General features: G+C 33.8%; 1 protein-coding gene and 1 pseudogene across 4 annotated transcripts in view; both read left to right on the top strand.

Moving 5' to 3' along the window:
* Positions 1 to 27,987, top strand: part of LOC148943839 (uncharacterized) — a 129,428-nt pseudogene that overhangs the window by 89,086 nt on the left and 12,355 nt on the right. The window lies entirely within an intron of this gene.
* Positions 6 to 24,456, top strand: LOC148943841 (uncharacterized). Of its 3 annotated transcripts, none has more exons than XM_089101473.1 (5): positions 6 to 37; positions 11,308 to 11,387; positions 16,512 to 16,682; positions 18,331 to 18,489; positions 24,263 to 24,456. In XM_089101473.1, exons 2-5 carry the CDS (start codon positions 11,318 to 11,320, stop codon positions 24,454 to 24,456), a joined length of 594 nt encoding a protein of 197 aa, XP_088957599.1. In that variant the 5' UTR covers positions 6 to 37; positions 11,308 to 11,317. The 3 variants fall into 3 exon arrangements, with proteins under 3 accessions (XP_088957599.1, XP_088957598.1, XP_088957600.1); XM_089101472.1 differs by lacking the exon at positions 6 to 37 and adding an exon at positions 51 to 109; XM_089101474.1 differs by lacking the exon at positions 6 to 37 and adding an exon at positions 2,454 to 2,508.

Genomic DNA, 27,987 nt, shown 5'->3' with positions numbered 1-27,987 from the left:
GCAATTGAGGCACCGCGATTTGAATTTATTGGCATAGGTATGAACACTGCCCATTATCCATTCCACAGTGGTTGAATTAATTTTCTTTGATCATTTAAACACCTTCAAGGTTTGTAATTAACTTATTATTTTCAATTCATAAACTAACCACATTTGTTGGCTTGCACCAAGAAGATGGGAACTAGCACTAAGTGGGTCCACCTGATTCAGTAGGTTTAAAATAATCCAAAGTTACTAAAAATTTAAAGATATATGACAAAAATTATACTTTGTCTTCAGTTGCTGTATAGAACTGAAAGGGTTTGCTTCAAATGATCCAATTCAAGAAATAGAGACGAAAATTGTAGCATTTTGAAAACAATTTACAATTTTTGCTGGTTGATAAGTTAGTCCCATTCCTGAAAAATAAGCCGCATAAGAATGTTACTGATAAAATAAGATTGGGCAAGCAGAAAGTGACAAATATAGTCTGCCAGGGTCTGTCAGTGTATTAAAAAACATTAAATTGTAAAGAAATGATGAAAAGCAGTACAATTAGTGGTTGAGAAGTGCCATTGACAAAGAATAGCGGGAACATTCCAATAGTGCCAATGATGATATAAGTCACTCTGACAGCCGTGGATTACTGGAAATGGGCTTTGAGTGCAAGGGACCACCATGGAAACCAAACTTAGCAAAGTTTTTACAATACGTGTTTTCCTTGCCATTTTCAAACATAGCTTCAGAAAAACTGTTCAGCTTACTCAAGAAATAAAGACCGACAGAAGGAATTATTTGGTAACAGTAACTTTGGATTCCACAATTCAGACAAAACTTGAAATCAAATGAGACAGAGTTACAGCAGACACACTGACGGTTGACCAGCCCTTCAGAAAGAGGCTAAAAGGAGTAGTAGTGTATACCAGCACAGCTGATTTACTGCATGATCAGAGGAGGCTGCTCACATAAAAAGCCATCCGATAAACACAGATTATGAATGTAATGCGGTATATATATCTTAAAGTTTTGCTATTTTTTATACTTTTTTTCAGTTATATCAATACTAATGAGCTGTGACTTTGCGTTTTCTCTTTATCATTTGTGAATACCTCTGGGGATGGTGGTAAAAAAAAAATTATCCTCTTACATCAGACTCAATGGTCAAAGGCCTGGTGTCTGTAATTTGTCCAGATTTTCTTTCCCGTCCTGAACTTAGTGGGCTGTCGTGTGGAATACCAAAAGGGGGAGAAAAAGTAGTGAAAGATGAAGAAAAATGTCTTAATTAAACAGGTTTAGAGTCTAAATGAAATAACTGCACTTAGTTTCAAAATTGAACACATTTCAAGCTTCTAGCTACTTCCTTTTGTCATGTTTGACAATGTTGATTGACGAATTTTCTTTCCGGAATTGCAGCTGGCTCAAGTAAATATGCACTCCAAACATTTAGAATGTGGTACTTTATGCTCAAATTGCTTGAACACCTCCAAAAACTCAATACAAAATACAAAAAAAAAAACTGAAAATTCTACCTAATCCTGAGATCCATCTCCCGCTTTTCTCCCAAATCCTGAGAGCCATCTCCCAATTTTCTCTCAAAAATTGTCAAGATTTTAAAGATTGTTTGAAAAGATAAGTGGAAAGAAATAATATTTTAAAAACTGTTTGGTATTAGTAAAGTTCTAGGAAATCATATTACTGAATTAGGAATAAAGTGAATACACCAATTGATGCCTTTTTGGTCAATATCTACCAAATCATATAATTGAGTTAGGAATAAAGTGAATACACCATTCAATGCCTTTTTTATGCTGATTACAAATATAATAAGCATTTCTATTGGAAATGAATTTCAGCCCTCCCCCCTATATATGCCAATTCAGGGTTAGGTTAGGTTGGGTTAGGTTAGGTATAGCCTATATAGGGGGGGGGGGCTGAAATTCATTTCCAATAGAAATACTTATTATATTCATAATCAGCATAAAAAAGGCAGTCAATATCTACCAAATCATATTATTGAGTTAGGAATAAAATGAATACACCATGGGTTGCCTTTTTTTATGCTGATTACAAATATAATAAGCATTTCTATTGGAAATGAATTTCGGCCCCTCCCCCCCTATAGGCTATATGCCAATTCAGAGTTAGGGTTGGTATAGCCTATATAGGGGGGGAGGGGGGGCTGGAATTCATTTCCGATAAAAATGGTTATTATATTCTTAATAAGCATAAAAAAAGGCATCGAATTGCGTATTCACTTTATTCCTAACTCAATAATATGATTTGGTAGATATTGACTGCCTTTTTTTATGCTGATTACAAATATAATAATCATTTCTATCAGAAATGAATTTCAGCCCTCCCCCTATATATACCTAACCTAACCCTGAATTGGTATATATAGGGGGGGGGCTGAAATTAATTTCCAATAGAAATGATTATTATATTTGAAATCAGCATAAAAAAAGGCATCAAATGGTGTATTCACTTTTGTCCTAACTCAATAATATGATTTTGTAGAACTTTACCCAGGTAGGTCAGATTATACCATTTATTATTGTAATTTCTAGCAGTTTAGTTTATGCTTGAACATTTTGTGATTTGATTTGAATAACCAAGTATGTATTTTTTGTACTGTGTTTTATTTTTAGATTTAAACAGTCAAGCATTTTTTGGTGTATTGTGCCTCTAGGTAGCCTAGAACTTTTGATGTTTCTATCACTTTTTGTAATTATTTCAAACATTTTCTGAGAAAACTAATGGTAAAATTCTAATTTAGTTACTTTTTGCTATCTTGGAAAGGGTTTAGGTTAGGAAAATAAAACTTTCAGGGATGGGTCTACAGATTAGGGTAAAAAAATAGCATCCAATTGAACAAAATTATGTAAAACTAAAACCCTTACATCTTGTTACCAAAGAAGACAAATTTTTTGCAAATCATATCATTGACTTAAAAATAAAGTGAATATACCATGTGATGTCTTTTTTTATGCTCTTTATGAATATAACAATAACTTTTATTGGAAATTAACATTTAAGCCATTTTGAGCTTTTGAAAATGACAAAAATATATAAACCTAACCTAGGTACCTCCCCCTCCCTCAAAACCCAAAAAAACAACACTTTAAATATTGTATAGCCTATGCAGTAAAATTCTACTTTAGTTACTTTTGGCTATATTGGAAAGGGGTTGGGTTAGGAAAATGAAACTTTCAGGGATAGATCTACATACTAAGGTATGGTATGTCCCAGGAAGGTACTTTGAAGTACCTACCTCCACTCCTCCCCCCTCTATATAATGGTAAATTACTGCACATTACTAGTTGTTTTAGCTCACATTTCATCCTATGTTACTATCATAATTATAAATCACTGCTTACCTTATACAACTTCAGCTTTTAACCTTGTTCATTAAAATAAATCCCATAATCCTATTTTCATTGAACAGTCATAGCTTTAACTTATTTACTATCTAGCTGACATTGCTTCTGGAACCCATTTGTGATGTCACAACTTTGCTTATCATAACCCCTTTAACAGTGGCATGCAAGTCCCATGGGGTAGAAGACAACTCTGTGTTGATAAGCCATTTAAACTTTATTAATTAAGGAAAAGATTTGACAAGAGATAGATCAGTAAAAAAATCCAAATTGTTTTTAGAGGACAAATTATGTTATGAGATGTTTTTATTTTTATAGGTCCATGCTCTCATGAAGCTTTTTAAATATTTCTGAAGCACTAATTGATAGAGCACTAAAAACATTAGAATTGACTTTAGAAGACAAGTTATGTCATGGAAAGATATTTTTGAAATCCCCCCTCCCCAAAACTCAAAAATTTCTAAAATTTTACTTAAGAAGCTTTTTAAATATTTCTAAAGCGCTAAGACATAGAGCACTACAAACATCAGAATCAACTTTAGAGGACAAATTATGTTATGGGAAGGTGTTCTTGAAATCACCCTTCCCCCCAAACTCAAAATTTTCTAAAATTCTACTTTAGAAGCTTTTTAAATATTTCTAAAGTGCTAAGACATAGAGTGTTACAAACATCAGAATCGACTTTAGAGGACAATTTATTTCATGGGAAGTTGTTTTTGAAATTCCCCTTCCCCTCAAACTCAAAATTTTCGTAAATTCTACTCCAGAAGCTTTTTAAATATTTCCAAAGCACTAACAGATCGTGCGCTAAAAACATCAGAATTGAATTTAGAGGCCCAATTAAGTCTACAATACTTCCACCTTCAGCCCCACCTAAATAATTTGTTGAAATCCCCCTTTGACCCAAACTCAAAATTTTCCATAATTCTACTTTAGAAGCCTTTTTAAATATTTCTAAAGCGCTAAGACATAGAGCGCTACAAACATCAGAATCAACTTTAGAGGGCAAGTTATGTCATTGGAAAATGTTTTTGAAATACCCATTACCCCCAAACTCTAAAATTTTCAAAAATTCTACTTTATATGCTTTTAAAATATTTCCAAAGCACTAATAGATAGAGTGCTAAAAGCATCAGAATCAACTTCAGAGGACAAGTTTTGTCACAGGAAGAGGTTTTTAAAATCCCCCTTCCCTCCAAACTCAAAATTTTCTAAAATTCTACTTTAGAAGTTTTTTAAATATTTCTAAAGCACTAATTGATAGAGCGCAACACACATCAGAATTGACTTTAGAATACAAGTTATGTCATGGGAAGATGTTTTTGAAATCCCCCCTCCCCAAAACTCAAAAATGTCTAAAATTCTACTTAAGAAGCTTTTTAAATATTTCTAAACTACTAATAGATAGAGCACTACAAATATCAGAATGAACTTCAAAGGACAAATTATGTTATGGGAAGATGTTTTTGAACCCCCTTCCCCCCAAACTCAAAATTTTACTTTAGAAGCTTTTTTAAATATTTCTAAAGCGCTAAGACGTAGAGCACTACAAACAGCAGAATCAACTTTAGAGGAAAAATTATGTTGTGGGAAGATGTTCTTGAAATCCCCATTCCCCCCAAACTAAAAATTTATAAAAAAATCTACTTTAAAAGCTTTTTTAAATATTTCTAAAGCGCTAAGACCTAGAGTGTTACAAACATCAGAATCAACTTTAGAGGACAATTTATGTCATGGGAAGATGTTTTTGAAATCCCCCTTACCCCCAAACTCAAAATTTTCTAAAATTCTACTCTAGAAGCTTTGTAAATATTTCCAAAGCACTAACAAATAGCGCGCTAAAAACATCAGAATTGACTTTAGAGGCCAAATTAATTCTACAATAATTCCCCCTTCCTCCCAAACTCAAAATTTTTTTGAAATCCCCCTTTGCCCCAAACTCAAAAATTTTCCAAAATTCTACTTTAGAAGCTTTTTTAAATATTTCTAAAGCGCTAAGACATAGAGTGCTACAAACATCAGAATCAACTTTAGAGGACAAGTTATGTCATGGGAAAATGTTTTTGAAATACCCATTACCCCCAAACTCAAAATTTTCAAAAATTCTACTTTATACACTTTTTAAATATTTCCAAAGCACTAATAGATAGAGTGCTAAAAGCATCAGAATCAACTTCAGAGGACAAGTTTTATCACAGGAAGATGTTTTTAAAATCTCTTTTCGATCAACACAAAAAATTTCCAGGATTCTACTTTAGAAACTTTTCAACTTTTTATAAAGTATTAATTTAGTGAGGCCTACAATCATAAAAATTAACTTTAAATGAGAAGTTATTTCATGAGAAGATGTTTTTGAAATCTCCCCTCCCCAAAACTCAAAAATTTCTAAAATTCTACTTAAGAAGCTTTTTAAATATTTCTAAAGTACTAATAGATAGAGCACTACAAATATCAGATTCAGCTTCAGGGGACAAATTATGTTATGGGAAGATGTTTTTAAACCCCCTTCCCCCCAAACTCAAAATTTTACTTTAGAAGCTTTTTTAAATATTTATAAAGCGCTCAGACATAGAGCGCTACAAACATCAGAATCAACTTTAGAGGACAAATTATGCTACAGGAAGATGTTCTTGAAATCCCCCTTCCCCTCAAACTCAAAATTTTCTAAAATTCTACTCTAGAAGCTTTTTAAAATTTTCCAAACCACTAACAGATAGCGCGCTAAAAACATCAGAATCGACTTTAGAGGCCAAATTTATTTTACAATAATTCCCCCATCCCCCCAAACTCAAAATTCTTTTGAAATCCCCCTTTGCCCCCAACTCAAAATTTTCCAAAATTCTACTTTAGGAGCTTTTTTTAATATTTCTAAGGCGATAAGACATAGAGCGCTACAAACATCAGAATTTACTTTAGAGGACAAGTTATGTCATGGGAAAATTTTTTTGAAGTTCTCCTACCCCCCCAACTCAAAATTTTCTCAAATACTACTCGAGAAGCTGTTTAAATATGTACAAAGTACGAATAGATCGCGCGTTAAAAACATCAGACGATACTTCAGAGGCCAAATTAATTCTACACTCATTCCCCCGTCCCCCCAAACTCACAATTTTTTTGAATTCACCCTTTGCCCCAATCTAATAATTTGCCAACATTCTACTTTATAAGCTTTATTAAATATGTCTAAAGCTATAAGACATAGAGCGCTAAAAACAACAGAATCGACTGTAGAGGAAAATTTATGTAATGGGAACATTTTTTTTGAAATCCCCCTTCCCCCCAAACTAAAAATTTTCTAAAATTTTAATTTAGTAGCTTTTAAAAAATTTCTAAAGCACTAATAGATAGAGAGCTAAAAACTAAAGAATAGACTTCAGAGGACACGTTATATCACAGGAAGAGGTTTTTAAAATCCCCTTCCCCCCAAACTCAAAATTTTCTAAAATTCTACTTTAGAAGCTTTTTAAACATTTCTAAAGCACTAATTGATAGAGCGCCACAAACATCAGAATCGACTTTAGAGGACAAGTTATGTCATGGGAAGATGTTTTTGAAATCCCCCTTCCCCCCAAACTCAAAATTTTCTAAAATTCTACTCTAGAAGTTTTTCAATATTTCCAAAGCACTTATAGATCGCGCGCTATAAACATCAGACTCGACTCAGGGGACAAATTATGTTATGGGAAGATGTTTTTAAACCCCCTTCCCCCCAAACTCAAAATTTTACTTTAGAAGCTTTTTTAAATATTTCTAAAGCGCTAAGACATAGAGCGCTACAAACATCAGAATCGACTTTAGAGGACAAGTTATTTCATGGGAAGATGTTTTTGAAATCCTCCTTCCCCTCAAACTCAAAATTTTCTAAAATACTACTCTAGAAGCTTTTTAAATATTTCCAAACCACTAACAGATAGCGCGCTAAAAACATCAGAATCGACTTTAGAGGCCAAATTTATTCTACAATAATTCCCCCATCCCCCCATCCCAACCAAGTTATGTCATGGGAAGATGTTTTTGAAATTCCCATTACCCCCAAACTCAAAATTTTCAAAAATTCTACTTTATACACTTTTAAAATATTTCTAAAGCATTAATAGATAGAGTGCTAAAAGCATCAGAATCAACTTCAGAGGACATGTTATGTCACAGGAAGAGGTTTTTAAAATCCCCCTTCCCCCCAAACTCAAAATTTTCCAAAATCCTACTTTAGAAGCTTTTTAAATATTTCTAAAGCACTAATAGATAGAGGGCTACAAACATCAGAATTGACTTTAGAGGACAATTTATGTCATGGGAAGATGTTTTTGAAATCTCCCTTCCCCCAAAACTCAAAAATTTTCTAAAATTCTACTTTAGAAGCTTTTTAAATATTTCTAAAGTACTAATAGATAGAGCACTTCAAATATCAGAATCAACTTCAGAGGACAAATTAATGTTCATGGGAAGATGTTTTTAAATCCCCCTTCCCCCAAACTCAAAATTTTCCAAATCTACTTAGAAGCTTTTTTAAATATTTATAAAGCGCTAAGACATAGAGCGCTACAAACATCAGAATCAACTTTAGAGGACAAATTATGTTATGGGAAGATGTTCTTGAAATCCCCCTTCCCCTCAAACTCAAAATTTTCAAAAATTCTACTCTAGAAGCTTTTTAGATATTTCCAAAGCACTAACAGATAGCGTGCTAAAAACATCAGAATCGACTTTAGAGGCCAAATTTATTTTACAATAATTCCCCCATCCCCCCAAACTCAAAATTCTTTTGAAATCCCCCTTTGCCCCCAACTCAAAATTTTCCAAAATTCTACTTTAGAAGCTTTTTTAAATATTTCTAAAGCGATAAGACATAGAGCGCTACAAACATCAGAATTGACTTTAGAGGACAAGTTATGTCATGGGAAAATGTTTTTGAAATCCCCCTACCCCCCAAACTCAAAATTTTCTAGAATCCTACTCCAGAAGCTTTTTAAATATGTCCAAAGTACTAATAGATAGCGCGCTAAAAACATCAGAATCGACTTTAGAGGCCAAATTAATTCTACAATAATTCCCCCTTCCCCCCAAACTCAAATTTTTTCTGAAATCCCCCTTTGCCCCAAATAGCGCGCTAAAAACACAAATAGCGCGCTAAAAACATCAGAATTGACTTTAGAGGCCTAATTAATTCTACAATAAGTCCTCCTTCCTCCCAAACTCAAAATTTTTTTGAAATCCCCCTTTGCCCCAAACTAAAATTTTTTCCAAAATTCTACTTTAGAAGCTTTTTTAAATATTTCTAAAGCGCTAAGACATAGAGCGCTACAAACATCAGAATCAACTTTAGAGGGCAAGTTATGTCATGGGAAAATGTTTTTGAAATACCCTTTACCCCCAAACTCAAAATTTTCAAAAATTCTACTTTATATGCTTTTTAAATATTTCCAAAGCACTAATAGATAGAGTGCTAAAAGCATCAGAATCAACTTCAGAGGACACGTTATGTCACAGGAAGAGGTTTTTAAAATCTCCCTTCCCCCCAAACTAAAAATTTTCCAAAATTCTACTTTAGAAGCTTTTTAAATATTTCTAAAGCGCTAATTGATAGAGCGCTACAAACATCAGAATCGACTTTAGAGGACAAGTTATTTCATGGGAAGATGTTTTTGAAATCCCCCTTCCCCCCAAACTCAAAATTTTCTAAAATCCTACTCCAGAAGCTTTTTAAATATGTCCAAAGCACTAATAGATAGCGCGTTAAAAACATCAGAATCGACTTTAGCCAAATTAATTCTACAATAATTCTTCCTTCCCCCCAAACTCAAAATTTTTTCGAAATCCCCCTTTGCCCCAAACTAATAATTTTCCAAAATTCTACTTTAGAAGCTTTTTTAAATATTTGTAAAGCACTAAGACATAGAGCGCTACAAACATCAGAATCGACTTTAGAGGACAATTTATGTCATGGGAAGATGTTTTTGAAATCCCCCTTCCACCCAAACTCAAAATTTTCAAAAATTCTACTTTAGAAGCTTTTAAAATATTTCTAAAGCACTATTAGATAGAGTGCTAAAAACTTCAGAATAGACTTCAGAGGACACGTTATATCACGGGAAGAGGTTTTTAAAATCCCCTTCCCCCCAAACTCAAAATTTTCTAAAATTCTACTTTAGAAGCTTTTTAAACATTTCTAAAGCACTAATTGATAGAGCGCCACAAACATCAGAATCGACTTTAGAGGACAAGTTGTGTCATGGGTATATATATATATATATATATATATATATATATATATATATATATATATATATATATATATATATATATATATATATATATATATATATATATATATACACCACAGTATAGCCCTGAGGATGAGTTGAGCAGGATTGGTTTGGTACAACTGCTGATTAGAAGCGATAATAATTCACAAGAAAATATATTTCAATTTTCTTATAAGGTTGCTGTTGCTGTCTGAGTGCCCATGGTTCCCTGGGGCACTCCACTTAATGCTTCCACTTCTTCTGAAAAGAATACCTGTCCATTTTTTTCAAATATTTTCACACTTAGTTCTCTTCCTGAAAGAAACTGAAACTTTACTCTATGATTTCATTATATGTAATCAAGTGTCAATTCACAAAAGTTTTTCTTCATGGAGATTTTGCTTTCAATGAAAGTACAAAGCAGATATTATTCAATTGGAATTACCATAAAAGGTATTTTCAAAATCTTGGATGGGATGGAGGGAATTAGGTATTAATCAAAATATTTAAATCATCTTTAGACCATATTTAGATCATCTACAGAATAGTCATTTTTATCATCTTCATTCTAGAATTTTATTTAAAGTAAGAAATTTGCCAAGCTTTCTTGAATTATATACTTTTTTAATCTTTAAAACCATCAACTAGCCTTTAGTTGAACTAATTTTGAAAGCATTTGATTTAAGACCAGGTTTACTGCTAAATTGTCAGGCATATTCCTGGATCCTAGTATAGGCTTTCAATATGATTGAAAACTGTTGCTTTTTCAAGTTAACAATAGCCAGTATTCTGCAATTTTACAATTGAATTTTGGGTGCTTGTTAATTTGGGTACTCCTAATGAAATAATGTCAAAATATGGTGAAAATGTAATACTTTAGTAAAAAAATTATGAAAGCTACAACAGAGAACTATGGACAGCAGGCTGCCCAGAACACATTATCTTAAATACCTAATCTAACATGACCTAACCAAATACCAACTCTATATATTAAATTTTTAATTAAAATATATCTACAGTGTAGTTTTTCCACTGAGCCTAAACTAATTGTCTCCAAATATAGGTAACTAAACCATTTTTTATTCTTTGACCTTTCCTATCACAATTTATGAGTGTCTTCTGGATCATTAACAAGTACCAAATTTTGTAAAAAAAAAAGAAAAAAATAAAAGAAATTGCTAATTTGAACCTTCATAGCCTTATTTTTTTGGAACAGGAAGAGAAAAAGAAACACCGAGTTTCTGAGTATTTTTATGCATGAAGCAGCTGAACCAGGTACAAAACAAGTTCCTTGGCCCCAGTTTAGAATCTCATTCTGATTGTATCTAAAGTATCACTTTTCTAGTACACCAAAATTCCTGATCTTAAATAGTTCTGGTTAGTATTGTTAATGATGGGTGAGTGGAAACCTGGCCATTAAACTCCTTTAAACTGTTCACAAATATTATATATGCATTGCTCCAACAAAATTAAAGGCACTAAAACAAAATAAACAGAAAGAAATTCATTATTTATTTAACCTTACGACATACTTTTTAAAAATGTAAAAATAGAAGAAAAAAAAATTCAGAAAGTTGTGAATAAAATCTATCACAGTAAATACAGAACAATCTGCAGCTTTTCTAGAAAAAAAAAATATAAAACTGGAGTGCTATTTCCAAGTGGTGTTGATAGTATGGTATTTTTATAAGTGACATTAATTTTTTCAGAGATAATATTATGGAGTTGCCTGAAATTCCAAATATGGCTGAACCTATCACCCTTCCTGAGCCTTCTGTTGTCAAAAATGGTAAGTTATTCTTTTAAATTTTGGTAACAAAATAAAATTAAAGCTGCTTTGGTTTAGTAAATATTTTCTCTTTCTTCCTCTTGCATAGAAGGTTCTCCTCAATAAAAATAACAAAAAGAAAGAACATACACAGTACAAAAGCTTGGATCTAGTCCTTAAGAGTTCAGGGTAATGAAAGGGCTATTTTGCAACACAAAAGTCTATTTTATTAGCCATAATTTTTCCAGTTTGGGGAGACAAGTCTTCAGGTTGACAAATTTCCTCTCACTCTTTGTTCCATCTCTCTTGTTTGCAATTCAGGAAAACAGTTCACTTTTTGCTGTCTTTTTTCTGTTTCACTGTTTGCAAACATGAAAATTTACTCTTTCTTGTTTGCAAGTATAAATACTAATTACAATAAAAAAAAAATCCTTCCTACCAAATAATTCATTTTTTGGGGTAGCCACAAAATTATCTCATGGTCTAGTTTCTGTCTTGTATAATAAGCATCTGTTTTAAATCAAATTATCCTCTTTTGATTTTCATAATATTGCTGGATATTTGTTGTTTCCTGTGATTGTCTTTTTGTGATTTGTAAATAAATGGCAAAAAAGAATAGGGATAATTTGCTATGCTGGTGACAGAAGAGGTGACATCAAGCAATATGCTCCTTTTTTCAGTTACGACTAAGCACCCCTCTTGGTAGCTAACCTACAAACTATTGATTTTTATCCTGTCACATTGATTTTTGTCACATTGATTTTTGTCACATTTATCTTGTCACATTATCTTGTTGTGTTTGTCTTGTCATTTATTATTTGTATTATTTCCATGGCAAAAAGCTCATACTTCAGTCTGGTTTTTCTAACTTTTCAAAATTTTGTCAATTTTCCCAGACTTGTTCTTAAGAGAAGTCTTTGTATTGGTAGTTTCATATATTTTTGTAAATAGAACTCAAGTGGGGGGGGGGGGGCAATTTTTTTTACATTTTTCTGGGGACTTTCAATAGAATTTACACAACTTCTCCTTTCCCACTCTGCGCACATTCATTTATGTTCCTTGTAGTTTTTTTTCATAAATATGTGGTATTTGTTCAGTATAGTTAAGTTTGATTATCTAATAGATGGCTTGCCAAAGATATTCTGTGTTTTACATTAGAGGAAATGTTGTCCTCATGTTTATTGTAAATAATATTTTCACAACATGGATTTGTTATTGATTTTAATCAATTCTTGTGCTTAGATTTAAACTTAAGCCCTATTGAATCTGATGATAGTTTGAACTGAAATGGTCTGATTCTTATTTTTGTTGTGTCTTAAAATTGTGATCTTGCCCCCAGACCATATTTTCTGTCACATTAAAGTGATTTTAAATATAAGATACTTTGGTGGGGGGACGAGGGTCTGAACTTGAAAAATTATTCTTATAATGTTATAAATATTCTTCCGTTTAATCAGTGATCCAAGACTGGCCTTTGTTCCAAAAAAGGCAGGGGGTGGCTCACATCAGCTGCAGTTGATTTGAGGGTGGATTCTAGGGTAATCGGGGGTGCTGATAACGAATATTGGAGTGCACGGGTTTGCACGTGTGTAGAACATGGTCATTTTAGCCTATAAAGTCAAATTTCGCCTATAACGACGTCATACCGCTCTTGATTTTTTTTTTACATGGTAAAATAAATGAAAAATTTATAAACTTGACGTATTCTGAATCCTAAGAACAAGTACTTTCACCTGGTATTTTTATTTTTTCCCCACAACCTTTATTTTTTTACTCTACTTAATTTTGAAAACAAGGTTTTTTAATATACTTTTTCTTAGTTTTTGGTTTTTCTGAAAATTTTGCCTGCATAAGTATTTTTTTTTTATGGTTTATTTGAATTCTGCTCGTCATTACGAGTCAAACCATCTGCCTCTTTTTCAAAAGATCTTACATCTTGAGCCGCTATATAACATCATAGCTTTCGGAAATTAGCATACAATGACCAAGTTTTTTTTAATTTTTTTTAGCTGTTAAAAAAAGTGAAAACGAATCAAACTGAACATCATTCGAACCGCCAGAATGTCTTTTACACGTTGTTAATAAAAAAAAAGTCGAGAATTGAATCTGCAATAATATATAAGAGTTTGAACAAGAAAATCCCCCCCCCTAAAAAAAAACAGAAAAATTTCTGAATAGTGACTTTTTACTCGAAATATTTTCAACATAACCTTTTTTTTTTATCTCACCGATAAAATCATCTCAGCGATCTATCAAACGATAGATCGCTCTTTTCTGAATCATATCATTGATTTACGTTCTATACAACTAATATTTTTACCCAGGAAAAAACAAACAAACAGATGCCTCGTTCTGCAATCGCATGCGCGAGTTTGGTTTCCACAGCAATAAAAAAAGCCAAGCAGCTTACATATTGGGTTTTAGTTGCATAAAGTACTTAGCCATAAAAGGCTAATTTCTCCTATATATGCTAAAATCGTCAAGTTTTACATCAGTGCGAGCATGTGCACCCCGATATTCGTTTTAAGCACCATTGATTACCCTGAAATCCGTACTCCAATCAACTGCGGCTGTTGTTAGTCACCCCCTTTTCTTTTTTGAATGACAGCAAACCTTGGATCACTGACTATTGCATAATGTACTTAAAACTACGACATAAAAGGAAAATATTTTGGATATTTGTCTGATCTAGCTAAAGGTAAGGATTCCAGCAACAACTATTTTAGGGGGTGTCAGTTGTCTTGCGTGAGGTACACCATGTTGGTACAACTAGTTCTGAAGCATGTAAACAGATAGGATATGCGTTGGACAGCATTGCACCGCTTTTCTCGAAGTTCAACATGTCCAGATCTACCATAAGGAATCATACCTTCTGGATCAACTATTTAGGTCTTTTCCGTACCGGAAACGACTATCTTTATGCTGAAAGAGCTGCGGACTGGGGGTCACACTTAAACGCCACAAAAGAGATGATTCCAATTTTCTTCACATCTGGAAACCATAAATACACCGCAGCTGCGCTTAACTACCTAGATGCTTCATTGACGAGGCAATAAAGCATCATGAAGATACCACTACGTTTACGAATCTGACAATAGAAGGCAGAAACTGGGTTATGGACTTGGTAGAGTTGTTCAGAAACCCATTCAAGACCACGAGAACAGAGCTGCATAATTTTATGACAGGGGATACTTCAGAAGCCGTAGCAAATAGTTTGCTTAACTTCCGAGACATTGGCTTCGAACCCATGAGCTTGTACCTCGAAGGGATATGCACGAAAGTAAAAGTTGGCATAGTGTAAACTTTCGCCTCTGTTGCCAAAAACAAAAAAGAAACAGCCACAAAAAAAGATTTTGGGGAAACTGAGCTGCTTAAACCAGCTCTGTGTCTTGCAAATTCAACACGAAATTAGTCCCTCTGTGAGCTGCTGAAGTACGAGCTACAGCCATATCCAGCCTCACTTGCAGTATTATCAGCAAGTCGTAGGTAGAGGACACAGTTAATAAATGAAAATAATTAATAACTTATTAATTAATTAATAAGATTAAATAAATTTAAAAATTACATAATGATAATTAGCTAATAATAAAATTAAAATAACTAATAATATTTAAATAATAAATTTAATTTAATTAAAAAGCGAATCATTAATTAATTAATAAATTGAAAATATTTTTGTCAAAAGCTTCAGCCACGTACTGGTACAAAGTCAACAGCCTTGAACTGCGTTCTACAACAGTCTGGCTTGCAGTCATGGCCAAAAATGATTCCACATACGCTTTTTGAAGACTCCTCGATCTGGTTATATAGTTGATGTCATGAGTGTCAAAAAAGGTGTTATCGACCAGAACAAAATGAGACGCTAGCAAATTTTGGAATAAGAGTTTACAATGGGATTCATAGGAGCATACCCAAAGCTAGTCAGTCTACCCATTTGGTCGGTGACATGTATGACGGTCTTAGTGACATTAGAACCCGTGATGACTACTCGTTCAACCTCAAAGAAGCATATGACTGTCGAGAAGGAACAGGAGATCCTAGAGGAAATATAGCGCCAACTGATAACTCGTTTCTGCTACATTTGAGAAGGTGCATGTTCCAGTCAATAATTTGGGTCCAAAGCCACAAGCTCTGTATTGATTTACCTCAGGCTACCGATATGGGCTGGAGAATTGAAGATGATGAACTGAAGCCAGACGTAGTTTCTGCGATGCCGCATGGGCTAGCATCGCTTTCTTTTTACAATTGTGGCAAGACGAGGTGCCGCATGGGCTAACATCGCTTTCTTTTTAAAACTCTGACAAGACGAGGATAAAAAAATAAAGGTTGTGGGGAAAAACTAAAAATACAAGGTGAAAGTTCTCGTGCTTAGAATTCAGAATATGTCAAACTTATCAAGTTTTCAGTTTATTTTACCATGTAAAAAATCAAGAGCTGTATGACGTCGTTATATGCCAAATTTGACTTTATAGGCTAAAATGAACATGTTCTACACGCATCTGAACTTGTGCACCCCAGTATTCGTTGACAGCGCCCCCGCTTGCCCTAGAACTGACCCTCAAACCAACTGCGGTGAATATGAACCACCTCTTGACAGATAGCGGTCCTTGGATCACTGACTAATTAGAATAGTAAGGATAAATATTTCAGTTATCAGCTATAATATTTGAATGTTTCTGTCAAACAGGAATTGGGGTATCTATTTTCTTTCCTGTACATGTTTTCAAAATCAAATGGACACACAAACAAATGGAATCTGAAAGAAAATGAATTAAAGATGCAAAAAATGGAATTAGTTGACCAATTTAATTGTCTGACACAAACAGAAACTGGTAATAGCATTAAGACGAAAAAGTAGCATTGCCGCCAAGTGTTTCGTGGCTTTTTTTTTACTCTAGATAATAAGCCAACTGATTAACCTCTTAACCACATAACCTGTGGAAGAATTTTAGGATTTTTTTTTTCAACTCTATCCTGAGATTTTGTTTTGGCTATTTGCCAAAGATAGTTTGATTTCTGTCCTTATAAGGATTATTATTCATTATCGTAGGATAATTTGTGGAAAAGGGGGAAGCAGTTGGGCTTGTTTTTTAAGCTTTTCTGTTGAATCTGTTTGATGTCTCTTTTATTTATGTCTTCTTTCAGAAGTTGAAGAGGCTTTACCAAGTGACCATGAGGAGCTTTTTGACCTTTCATCACATGTTATGTCTCCTAAAAGGGAAGATATTCCTGTGGGTAGTTTTTGCTGCTTTTCAGGACCATGTAAACTTGAACCTGACACCCAGGAACTGAGCTCCATATGTTTTGACAGTGAAGGTATATCTCAAGCATTTGGTTTTTATATATTCAAATATTTTGGGTAGTATTTTATTGGAAAAAACTATAACAAATGAGAATTTGCTAATTTTTCATCATATTAAAATTTGAAATTGTTGAAGCCAAAACCAGGTGAAAAAAAACAAATTAAAATTATGCAATGTATTCTGAACAAAAATTGCTGCAAATTCTTGAATTTCGAAATTTATGAATACAAAATTTGCTAATTTTTTCAAAGAATTTGTTTCATTTCTAAAATAGCATATTGAACATTAGTGTCGTTTTTTATTTTAGTCGTAAATATTAATTATTTTTTTGTAAATATTTTGTACTTTTAAATGATTGTGTTTGTTTTCTCACTCTGCTTTTTTATCTCTTTTGTTTTAAATCCAGCAGAAAATGTATTATTATTATTATTATTATTACTAAAGGTTTATAGTAAGATTCAGTTTGCCTTCTGAATTGTGGAAAACTCTTCAAAACAATTTAAGTATTAAACACAAAACAATTAAGTCAGTGTCAAATATTCCCCTTAAGTAGACCTCTGTTTCTAATAGGAAAGACAGAATTATTACACAAATCAGTACTGTATTTATGGTGTTAGCAAATCATTAAAGGAATCATAGGTAGAAACTTCCATAAACAGCTCTAGCAAAAGCCAGTTTAAACAAAAGTTGAAATGGTAAGATATTCATTATAAATGTTCAGTTACAAAAGAATGTCCAATATTTATAGGAGTAAGTAAGATAGGAAGATTATTTTCTTGAGTAATACGTTAAAAATTTTTCCGTTATCTCAAAATTTTATTATTATTAAAAAAAAAAATGGTGCAAAAAAAAAAAAAATAAAACTACTTAAATCAAGGACATTCATAATTAAAGCAAGGAATGAGGAAGAATTGGTCCCGAGCAAACCCCCTCCTGAAAAAATTCAGAAACTGGGTTGGATATTTACTTTTTTCGGTTCTACTTATTCCCCCAAGTTACCTTCTCTTGCCTTCCCCCTCAGTTCCAGACCAATTTGCGCCTATACTCTTCATGCACTAGCATACAAGTGTAGCATAAATTGAGCTGCAGCACTTTTGTGGGAGGAACTTTCCACGGAGGAGTTTACTGTGAGGGGAGGAAATTGTTCATAGAGGGTGAGTTATCGGCTTTATTTGAAAAACGATCAGAAATTAATTTTAAAAAAAATAAGTTTTTTCAAGTGAAAAAACGGTTAACGATGTAATACTTCTGAGGTATACTTCTGAAGTATACTTCTGAAGTATATTAAGACTAGGAAAGATCTGAAGGTATTTTCCATTGTTAGTCTTAGCTACTAAAACGTATAGCTTTTGCGTTAGTTAGCTAAAGACACTGGAATAATTTTGGACTTACAAAAACATATTCAAAGCTTTATGCCGCATACTTAACAACATTCTGCGCTTCAAATTCCGCACTATATTCAATGCTCAATTTAATCTCTGAATAAAGTTCTAGTTTTTGAAAATTCTATTTATCAAATTATCACACTTGATTTTGTTCAGAATTTGTAATTAGTTTAATTTTTCACATTTGTTGTCTGTTTTTTATGTGTTGGTACTGATTATTGAGAATGTTTATCATACTTTGATAATTTTCTATCTCTTTTTTTGTTTTTGTTATAGAAGCTGCATATGCTTCACCAGACAATGTCGATACGATTCTAGAAACTTCTAATTCTTCTCCATCACATGAGCATCAACAGCAACCTTTGAGTATTGCATCCAGGATATCCAATTTAACATCTGTGTTGAACTCCCAGGATATGGATTGTAATGATGAAGGTACATTTGAAAATAATAGCGCTGTAATATTAGTTTGAAAAAGGAAATTCCCCATTTCGCGTATCCCCCAACCCAACTAAACTACTCATCTTCCATTATCCCACATACTCCGCTGAAGTATTGGTTTACCATATAGCATATTGATCCATCCAATTTTCTAAAATTCAGCCAAATTTCAAGAGAGAGGATGCCAGTAGCAGCCAAGGCCACAAATAGAGAATACATTTCCAAAACTGCGTTCCTACATGCTGTGAGTCACATAGGCCTACCTGGAGCTCATAGCATCAATTTACTTTCATCCCAGGGTATCAGAGGCTCTGACATGTGTTTTTGCATTATATTATTATTATTATTATTATTATAAATAAGTTTATTATTATTATCATAGTTTTTTTATATTATTATTATAAATAAGTGTATTTTAAAGCCAAATATACGGCCATGAACACAGTAAAATACCATAAATGAAAGGTACAAATAACATAAACTTTGATCAGCAATCATCATAAAACACATAAATGAAACACTACATTAACCTAATAATAGCAATTAATACTTGTGAAAACGGTTATTGAAAAGCAGCGTATTAGCCTATCGTATTAGCCTATCGTTTGCACTTGGAGACTATTCCGTACATTCTAGACTTTTTCACGGGGCCAGGGCATCAGAGGCTTTGGCATGTGTTTTTGCATTATATTATTATGGACGTTATACAATCATTTATCACGTTATTACTATTTGTTCAACTCTGTTGTAAGTTCCATGTTCACAAAAAAATCAAAAAAATTAAAAAGCATTATTCCTATCCATTTCTAAAATAGTCATGTTTAAGGCATCGAAAGGTGGTCATTCATTAAACTCAGAAAGGAGTCCGCTTCTGACGGCAACCTTGCTTTTTACACCACTGACTAGTGGATGCTGTTGGGCTTCGAAAGTGTAATCAAAGTAAGGGGTACAATTTCAATCTCTCATTTATTTGTAATCAGTAAACATTAAACTCAAAAAATTAAATTTTAGCAGATGTATTTCCCCAAAGAAACCAAACGTGATTGTAAAGCCAAGATAAAAGAAAATAGAAAAAGAACTGAATGTACTTTAGAGAATATTTTAAGTATATTATTTGTTAAGTTTGAAAATCCTTGAGACGTTATTTTTATTGTTGTGTTTTAGTATGCGCAATGCAAAATAAGAAATCACCGCGCCAAAAAAAACGTTGGCAGCTAAGTAAAAGTGATACTCTGACTTTTGGACGCCTTTGAGATGTATGTATTTTCCATTTGTTTTTGGTCTCCTGCTTCGCTATAAGGTACGGTATAGCTGAGCTTGGTTGATCCCTTAATGAAGACTTTAACCAAACCATAACTAAATAAAATTCTAAATGCTCATTAAAAATTTTCTGGAGAATATCACCTTTTAAGAGACAAACTTCTATGTTTTACACCCTTTTCATTAATCATATATCTACTTTCATCCCAATCTGATGCTCTTTAACTTTCTTTGAAAACTTACCTTTAAAAACAAATTTGTCAAGAAATCGCAAAATTTGATTAATTACATGGAAAAGTCAAGATTACTTGCTTAAACGAAGATCATCCTATGCCTGGAAGCGCATAGGACAGCGACGGTTGACCTCCAACTTGACCGATCCTGTGCCAAAGACCAAAGTTCGTTAAGGGTGGTCCAGAGTCTCGTCGCCTCTTTCTCCAGGGATCGACCAAGTGTGCTGCGTTGTCTTCCACTCTTTCGAATGCCGGATGGGGTCCAACGCCATAAATCGTGTGAGAGGCGTCCTTCGCTCATACGGGTCAGGTGCCCCAAGTACTTCCATCTTCTCATTTTGATATTGTCAGTCACCTGTGGTTTTTCGGTATCAGTCCTTATCTGGGTGTTTGTTATTGTATCGGTCCAATGTACTGTAAGGATTCTACGCAGGCAATTATTCTCGAAGCAAAGGAGTCTTATCTCAGCATTTTTTGAAAGGCTTCAGAAATAGCATCCATATAAAAGTACAGGGAGTACATTACTCCTAAACAATCGCAATTTCAAGTTCTGAAAGTAGTGTCTACAACTCCAAATATTCTTCAGCTGAGAAAGTGCTCCACCTGCACATGCTATGCGTAGTAAGACTTCTCTATTACAATTCCCATCATCTGTAATTGTACTACCGATATACTTCAATTCTCTGATTTCTTCTATATCAGTGCCTTCGTTTGGAATGCCAGCCGCAATTGTCGTCAAAGCTCCGTTTGACATACTTTTAGTTTTATCAACATTAATCTTCAGGCCCATGGGGGTAGCTTTCGCTGCTAGTTCATTTAGATTATGTTGAATGTCCTCTTGGCAGTGAGCTGCGAATGTGATATCGTCAGCAAAATTGCAGTCGTGTATTTGACGCTTGGGGCTTAGTTGTATGCCTCCTCTAAAGTGGCAATCTCGAAGCACAAAATTTATAAGTATGGCGAATAATATCGGAGATAGTAAACATCCATGACGTACACCGGACTCGTAAGGGATCCACTCTGACAGCCCATTCTCCGTCTGAACTGCACAAATTTGTGTAGCATACAGGGCTTTAATCATATTCAAAATTTTTAGAGGCATTCCATACGCTAGGAGAATTTTCCACATTGCCTCTCGGAGCACAGAGTTAAATGCTTTCAAGAAGTCTTTAAACATTAAAATAATGTGCACTTGCCATTCGTTTGATTCCTGCAGTAGAACACGTAAGCTAAATATCAGGTGGCAGCAAGAACGATTTGGGCGGAAACCATGTTGCTCATTCCTTAAAATTAAATCTACTTGAGTCTGAATTCTACTGATTTTAATCTGAGATAGAACTTTACTTCCGACTGTCTGGAGTGTGATATCTCTCCAGTTATCGCATGATGTCTTTTGACCTTTCTTGAAGAGTTTTACGATAATGCCTTTATTCCAGTCGTGAGGGGGAGCCTCGTCGTCCAACACCCTACGAAGAAGCTTAAATAGTGGGCCGCCGAGAGCTTTTTTCCCATGCTTCAACAGCTCCGGAGGGACTCCATCACATCCAGCTGCTTTCCAATTTCTTAGTGACTTAAGGACTATTATAGCTTCCTGAAAGAGGATGAGACCCGAATAGATATCCAAATTAAATAGGGACATGTCAGGGACCAACAGTGGCTCTTTGGGTATGAGCTAGCTCAGAACATCCGAGAAATATTCACTCCAACGGTTCTGAACATCTACCTGATTGGTAAGCAGCTGCCCACTTTTATCCTCTTTGAAGGGACAAGGGTTTGTTTGCGCGCCCGAAAGCTTCTTAGTAAGTATATAGACTATCACCCCAACTGGCTGCTCTTTCTGCCTCAGCTGCTATGTTCTCAGCAAATCTTCTCTTGTCATTCCTGGCAGACGTTTTCACTCGCTTACGGAAACATTTATACAGCCTTTTTAAACTATCACAGTATTGTCTATCGCTAGGCTGACTAGATGAATTACTAAGTGAGTATTTATCAACAAGATTTTCAGATTTGTTCTTTTCTGAATCAGCTGCCAAGTTTCTTCACTAACACACTCTTCCTTCTTTCGTTTCTTATATCCAAGAACTTCCACTACAGCATCTTTTAGGCGCTCCGATAGTGATTTCCAAAGAGAATCTGATCTTGTTTCGTTGGAGTCATCGAGGCTCAGAGCTGCGAACATATTTTTTAGTGCAAGATTATATTTTTCACGAGTAGTCTTATCACGGAACTTTTGCATATCATATTTCTTAACTGTAACTGGCACTTTCTTAGCCATCTTCAATTTAAATTTGTACTTGGTTGTAATTAGCTGATGGTCAGAGAAACAATCGGCTCTAGGGTAAGCTCTGACATCCTCAAGGGACCTTCTTCTGCGCTTGCTGACAAGTATATAGTCGATCTGGTTTCGAGTGGTGCCATAAGGTGAATTCCACGTGTATTTGTGGATAGTCTTATGGGGGTACCATGTACCACCTGCAATCATGTCATTAGTGGCACAATAATCAATCAGTCTCAGGCCATTTTCAATGATTTCACCAAATACATGAGAACCGATCAGCGTTGGTGCATAATCCTGGTTGCAGCCCACTTTTTCGTTAAAATCACCACACACAACCAATATGTCGTGGCTATGAACTTTATTTGTGACAGCACTAAGCAACTGATAGAAAGTGTCTTAGTCAGAGTAGCTTGATTCATTTGTTGGATCATACACTGCTATAAACGTCATTTTTGCCTGGGTTGTCGCAAAACGCGCTCTCAGGATACGATCGTTGATTGATTCGTTGATTTAATACGCTCTTTTCCAGAATAAAGCACATGATAATCCTCGCACTCAAGAGTTCCTTGCTGTGAAATTCGTGTCTCAGATAGTGAAGTCACATCTATTCGATACTTATCAAGAATTCTCATCACATTATTTATCTGACCCGGCTGAGTATCTGAGTTAATCGTTCTAACATCCCAAAATCCAATTCGGAAAGCATATTTCGTAGTCAAAAATCGTATCCGAGGGCGTTCAGGGCTCAGTATCTCAAGATCAGTCAAAATTCTGAGGCCATTTGTAGTTGATTCAGTAAAAATTGTTGTTTAAATAGTCTAATTGACTATTTATATTCTAAATTATATATAGTCTAATTTTTTTTTTTTAAAGGGAGTTTAAAAAAAAGAAAAAAAACGAAGTCTAATTGAAGGGCAATACTACTTTTATTTCGATTATGAAATATCCAATAAGTAGTGCAAAGCAAGAATTATAACTAAATAAACGAAAAATATTTTTTTCAAACTAACAAAAGCCATACACACAGCCAATACATACAAAAAGTCTATTTTGTTCCCATTTGAAAATTAGTACATCCGTTTAAAGTCCTTTCTGAGCAGTATATCAAGAAGAATAGAATCATTGCAGCAGCGTAGTAAAGAGCATATCAGCGAACCTTGAAAGCAATTGATAACACGTGAAGATTGTTAAAAATAGAAGAAATCCTGATGTTGATAGCTTGGCGATGTTTTGATTCCTGCGTTCACCAGATCAACGACCTTTCCCTAAAAAATAAGTTGTTGCAAGCGTTTGTTTTACCCCACTCTGGTATCTAAGTAGACCCATGCTAAAAAAAAGAAAAAAAATCACCAAGAGACAAGTGGCAAAGGATCTTGTTTAAATAGAAAAAGAACGTAACCTCTTATATGATATAAATGCGTGAGATTTGAGTGCAACGGTACCTTCGCCACTATGAATATGGTTGTTTTTAATAGTTTTGAAACATCTCAGTAAAGGTTTTCAAGAGCACCTCAGAAACTACAGAGTAGCAATAACTAAATTATAAACTCAAAAGATGCTTGTGAAAGTATAGAGCTTTACAACCTTTTTTTTTATCAGCCAAAGGCAGAAGCGCTCTAAATTTGCAACTATGCCTTTTTTAGTCCCCAAAGGTTAGTTCTCAGTATAAATAGGTTAGCTATAGTCATTTATGTTTCCAAAAATTAATTAGCTATCATTTGGACATGGAACTTTGTGAATAAATTGCTAAATCATGAAATTGGATTTCTATTAATCAAATTACCTTTTATTAACTATCACACTATTATCACGGTTCCATCAAATTATAACGCTTAAATTTTTTTAGGTCTGATGTTTAGTGTCATTTTTCACTCTTGTAGTCTGTTTTTTTTTATCTTGCGAGGGTTCATTATTTATTGGTAAACTAACGAAAATATTTAATGCTACTTTTATTATTTTCTGTCTCTTTGTTTATTTTTTATTTTTGTTGTTGAAGCTGGAGATACTTCATCAATTGAAGCTGAAATGATCAGAGAAAATTCTATTTCTACTCTATCATCTGAGCATCAACAGCTACCTGTGGATGCTGCTTCCAGAATAGCAAATTTAACATCTGAATCGGACTTCCAAAATCTGGACAACAATGACGAAGGTATATTTGAAACTAGTAGTGTTGTGAACTTAGTTTGAAAAAGGAAATATTTTGTCAAACATAAAAGTTTTTGTAAATTTTACAAGCATAATATCAACAGTATATCAAGCGAAATAAACAACATAATAAAATTCAAATTCAAGCATTTTATTAACCTCCAATATTGAAGAGTATAAATAAAAAAAATGGACAAACTGACCATATAAATATAAACAACACACAAATTTAAATACAGGTCAATATACACAAACCTGATTTTACTAATAATATTTAATTACTTTTCAATGATAACATCGTAAATTTTAACATAAACAAGGAGGACATATAAAAAAATGGGATTTATTGGAAATAATAAAAATAATACCAACCAGCTAAAGAAAGTAAATATTTTAATTTCAAAAATTTAAATAATTCCAAAGTCGGGCTATGGGAAATCGATTGCCATAACGAATTAAATTTTTTTGCTTCTTATTCATTATCACAATGGTATTGTTCATACAATATTGTTTTATCACTGATGACGTAGAATGAAATTTTGAATCAAAATAAAAATTTTCCAAAATAAAAAAAATGGTTTTAATATCTGAACGATTAGAAGAACAAAAAATACGGTAACTATTCTAAATCAAGAAGAACTTGAGGTAGAGCTACAGATATAAATAATAAGTTAATGACTTTCTAGTCAAAATATCCTGGAGTAAAATTACCTTACCAAAACTTGCAGAGGTGCAAGAAGGGATGAATTTTATTGTATTTTTTTGACAAAGGGATAGCAAAGGACCATAAGGAATATCTAAACAAAGGAAAGAGCATTACATAAAAATGTTTTTAAAGTGTCACATCACATTTGTCGTGTTTTTAAAGTGTTAGTATTACTAAAAGTCTTTGGCAAACTAAGTTTGCATATCAAATGATTTGGTAGCACATCAAAATAACTCAAATGATAAGCACAAAAAAATTGTGAGACATTTTTCCTTGTGAGGCTCTTATCATTAAAAGTAACTAAATTTCCCTCTTAAGTAACAAAAAACTTAAGAGTTTTTATTTAGGTACCAAAGTGGACATTTATATTAGATTTAGGCCAAAATGGAAGCTGACTCAGAGCAATAGTTTTATTTACATTCAGCAGAACAATAATATTTTATTGTTTAAACATTCTTTTGAAAATTCTAATATAAAAGATCCCGAAGCCCATCTAAAATGATGTCAAATTTAAATTAAAAGTATCTCATTGAATTTGACATCATTGCCCGCCTCCTCTCCTTCTGCATTTCTGCATTGGCTGTGTAGATCGTAACCCGTAGGTTGTTAAAAGTTTTTTCCCTCTGCAAGTTTTGTTTGTTAATGTCGACATTCATGATATCATTTGATAGTTGAGAGTCAGTTTTAGCCATTCATCCAAGCATATTTTTAAAATTTACTTAGAATTTTTCATAGTGAAAAACACATTGAAAATAGGAAAAATAGGTACAATTTTCAATTTATAAGAAAGTTTAAATTTTTCTCTGTTGAAAATTATGAGTAATTTTGTATTTCTGACTCGATGAATCCACAGATTTGAAAAAAAATGAATCCCGCTATGCAAGTGTCTTGTTCACTTTATGCATGTAAGATCTGAAGGAATTGTCACAGTATTATATCTTTGAAGGGGAATATAAACCCTAGACCCAACGGAGTGATGAAAATCTAATGCTTAGTCTATTTCTCTGTCTATTTTTTTTATATAAACTTATCTATGGTAGCGCCAAAATAAAGTGCAATGTGTCAACAGAAAATGGTGTCACTTATTATGTTTTCTATTGTCAACATTCTCTCGTGCTCTCTCAGATTTTTTGTAAAAGATCAGATGCAAGTAAAATTGCTGATTATTCTTTTCCAGAGTTAAATACTACTACTAACAACTCACTGAAGCACCAAAACGCGTGAGGCCAGCACAGTTACGCGCCTTCGTCCTCTATCCCAATTCATTCTAAGCCTACCTCTTTGCACCCTCCCAGGACGTTCCCATTTCCCTTAAATCTTTCTTTATGAGGTCCTTTCACCCCAGCCGTGGACGAGCTGCTTTCCGTTTAACCCTAGACAGTTGACCTAAAAGGACAATCTCTGACAATTGGTCATCCTTCATCTACAGATCGTGCCCTAGCAATCTCAACCTTTCTCTCAATTATAGCCCTAGGAAGCAAGATTGAACCAAATTTTCGTACAGCCTATCGTTTGAAATATAGTCAGTCTGTCGGGTACCCAAAACAATCCGTAGGCAGTTTCTCTGGAAAACATCTAGCAAATTTTCCTCTGTTTTTGGGAGCGCCCATGCTTCAGAACCGTATTTGACCTAGCTAGGGGCTTGGGGCCTTCTTCCTCCTCCACCTATATTTTCGGCCCTCGGGAAAGGGTGCCCCAGTTTCTATTATGGACGCCTAGGGTGCGTTTTTTGTGCGTTTGTTCCTAAGAAAAGGATTGAAATTATTAAAAAAAAATTGGGAATACAAAAGAAACTTGTAAGTTGGGCTTAGTGCCAAAAGCCTGTAAATATTTGTACAATTTTGATATTTTGGTTTATTTATTATTTAAGGTGGAAGTCAATTCTGATGTTCCGGGAAAGAAATAAATTAGCTATAGAACAATTTTAATAAAGAATCATGACACCTTACTAGCAAACGGCAGTTAAGAAGCAAAGGATAGGTTAAACAATAAATAACAATAAAAGTGTGCAAAATTTCAGTTTTAATTATTAAAATTTTATGCGTTGTCAAATTTGGTTAAGTAATTTTGCTTATTTATTTTCACAGTTTAAGGTGACAACACTGGCGAAAATGTGGTACTCACCGGAAAACTTCATAATTTTGAACCAACCAAAATAAAACATTAAAAAATCAGGTTTCAGTTACGAATATACCTAAAATAGGACTAAGGGCCTAATTTTAATTTTATTCTGCCGTCCATGGTACTTTAAATCAATCAAAGAATTGAGTGTGTTGAAACTTCCCAGTTTCAGGGACAATAGTGTTGTGTTAAGGCCAAATCGTTCCAAAACAGTCACATAGTTCATACAAAAATAAACGGTTAATATAGATAGCCTACCGATTTCAAAGCTACTTTTGACTAAGTTGATTCACTTTATGTTTGATAAAGTATGTCACAGAGACGTAGAGTTGCGCAAGACCTATCATAGAGGAGGGCCTTTGGGCCACTATGTAAGTGAGGGGGAGGGTGGCTGATTCTTCGAAAAGAGCATTTTTGTGCCCAAGTTTTCCAACTCTCCGTGAGCCTTCAGATAAATAGAAGCTTTTTCTGGTAGAGGATGTATAGATTAATCCCTGAGCTCCATTCATTTGGACGAAGCCTGATTATGAGTGCTACGGGGAAAAAATATTTTTTTGCAACATAAAATATTGTGTTAACCAATGTAAAATTGTGTTGACCAAGATGATAGTTTTTGTAAATATCCCTTCTGGTCTTCAGATTAACGTACTATTCAGGCTTAATTATTCGTTAACTGAACTTTGTTGATATGGGCATAAGTAAACTCCACCTTGATATACTTAAGTTCGAACTCATAGTTTTGTTTT

The sequence above is a fragment of the Artemia sp. Qi Xiang Cuo genome, chromosome 15 (genome assembly GCF_049724085.1).
Source record: "Artemia sp. Qi Xiang Cuo chromosome 15, ASM4972408v1, whole genome shotgun sequence".
Lineage (NCBI taxonomy): Eukaryota > Metazoa > Arthropoda > Branchiopoda > Anostraca > Artemiidae > Artemia > Artemia sp. Qi Xiang Cuo.
Note: the sequence above shows the minus strand (reverse complement) of the source record. Positions and strands in the feature narration are given on the sequence as shown.

Excerpts from the sequence above, each read along its gene's own strand:
- LOC148943841 (XM_089101473.1), top strand. The coding sequence starts at position 11,318 with ATGGAGTTGCCTGAAATTCCAAATATGGCTGAACCTATCACCCTTCCT. Across the intron at positions 11,388-16,511 it reads GCCTTCTGTTGTCAAAAATG|AAGTTGAAGAGGCTTTACCA; the intron begins GTAAGTTATTCT and ends GTCTTCTTTCAG. Across the intron at positions 16,683-18,330 it reads CATATGTTTTGACAGTGAAG|AAGCTGCATATGCTTCACCA; the intron begins GTATATCTCAAG and ends TTTTTGTTATAG.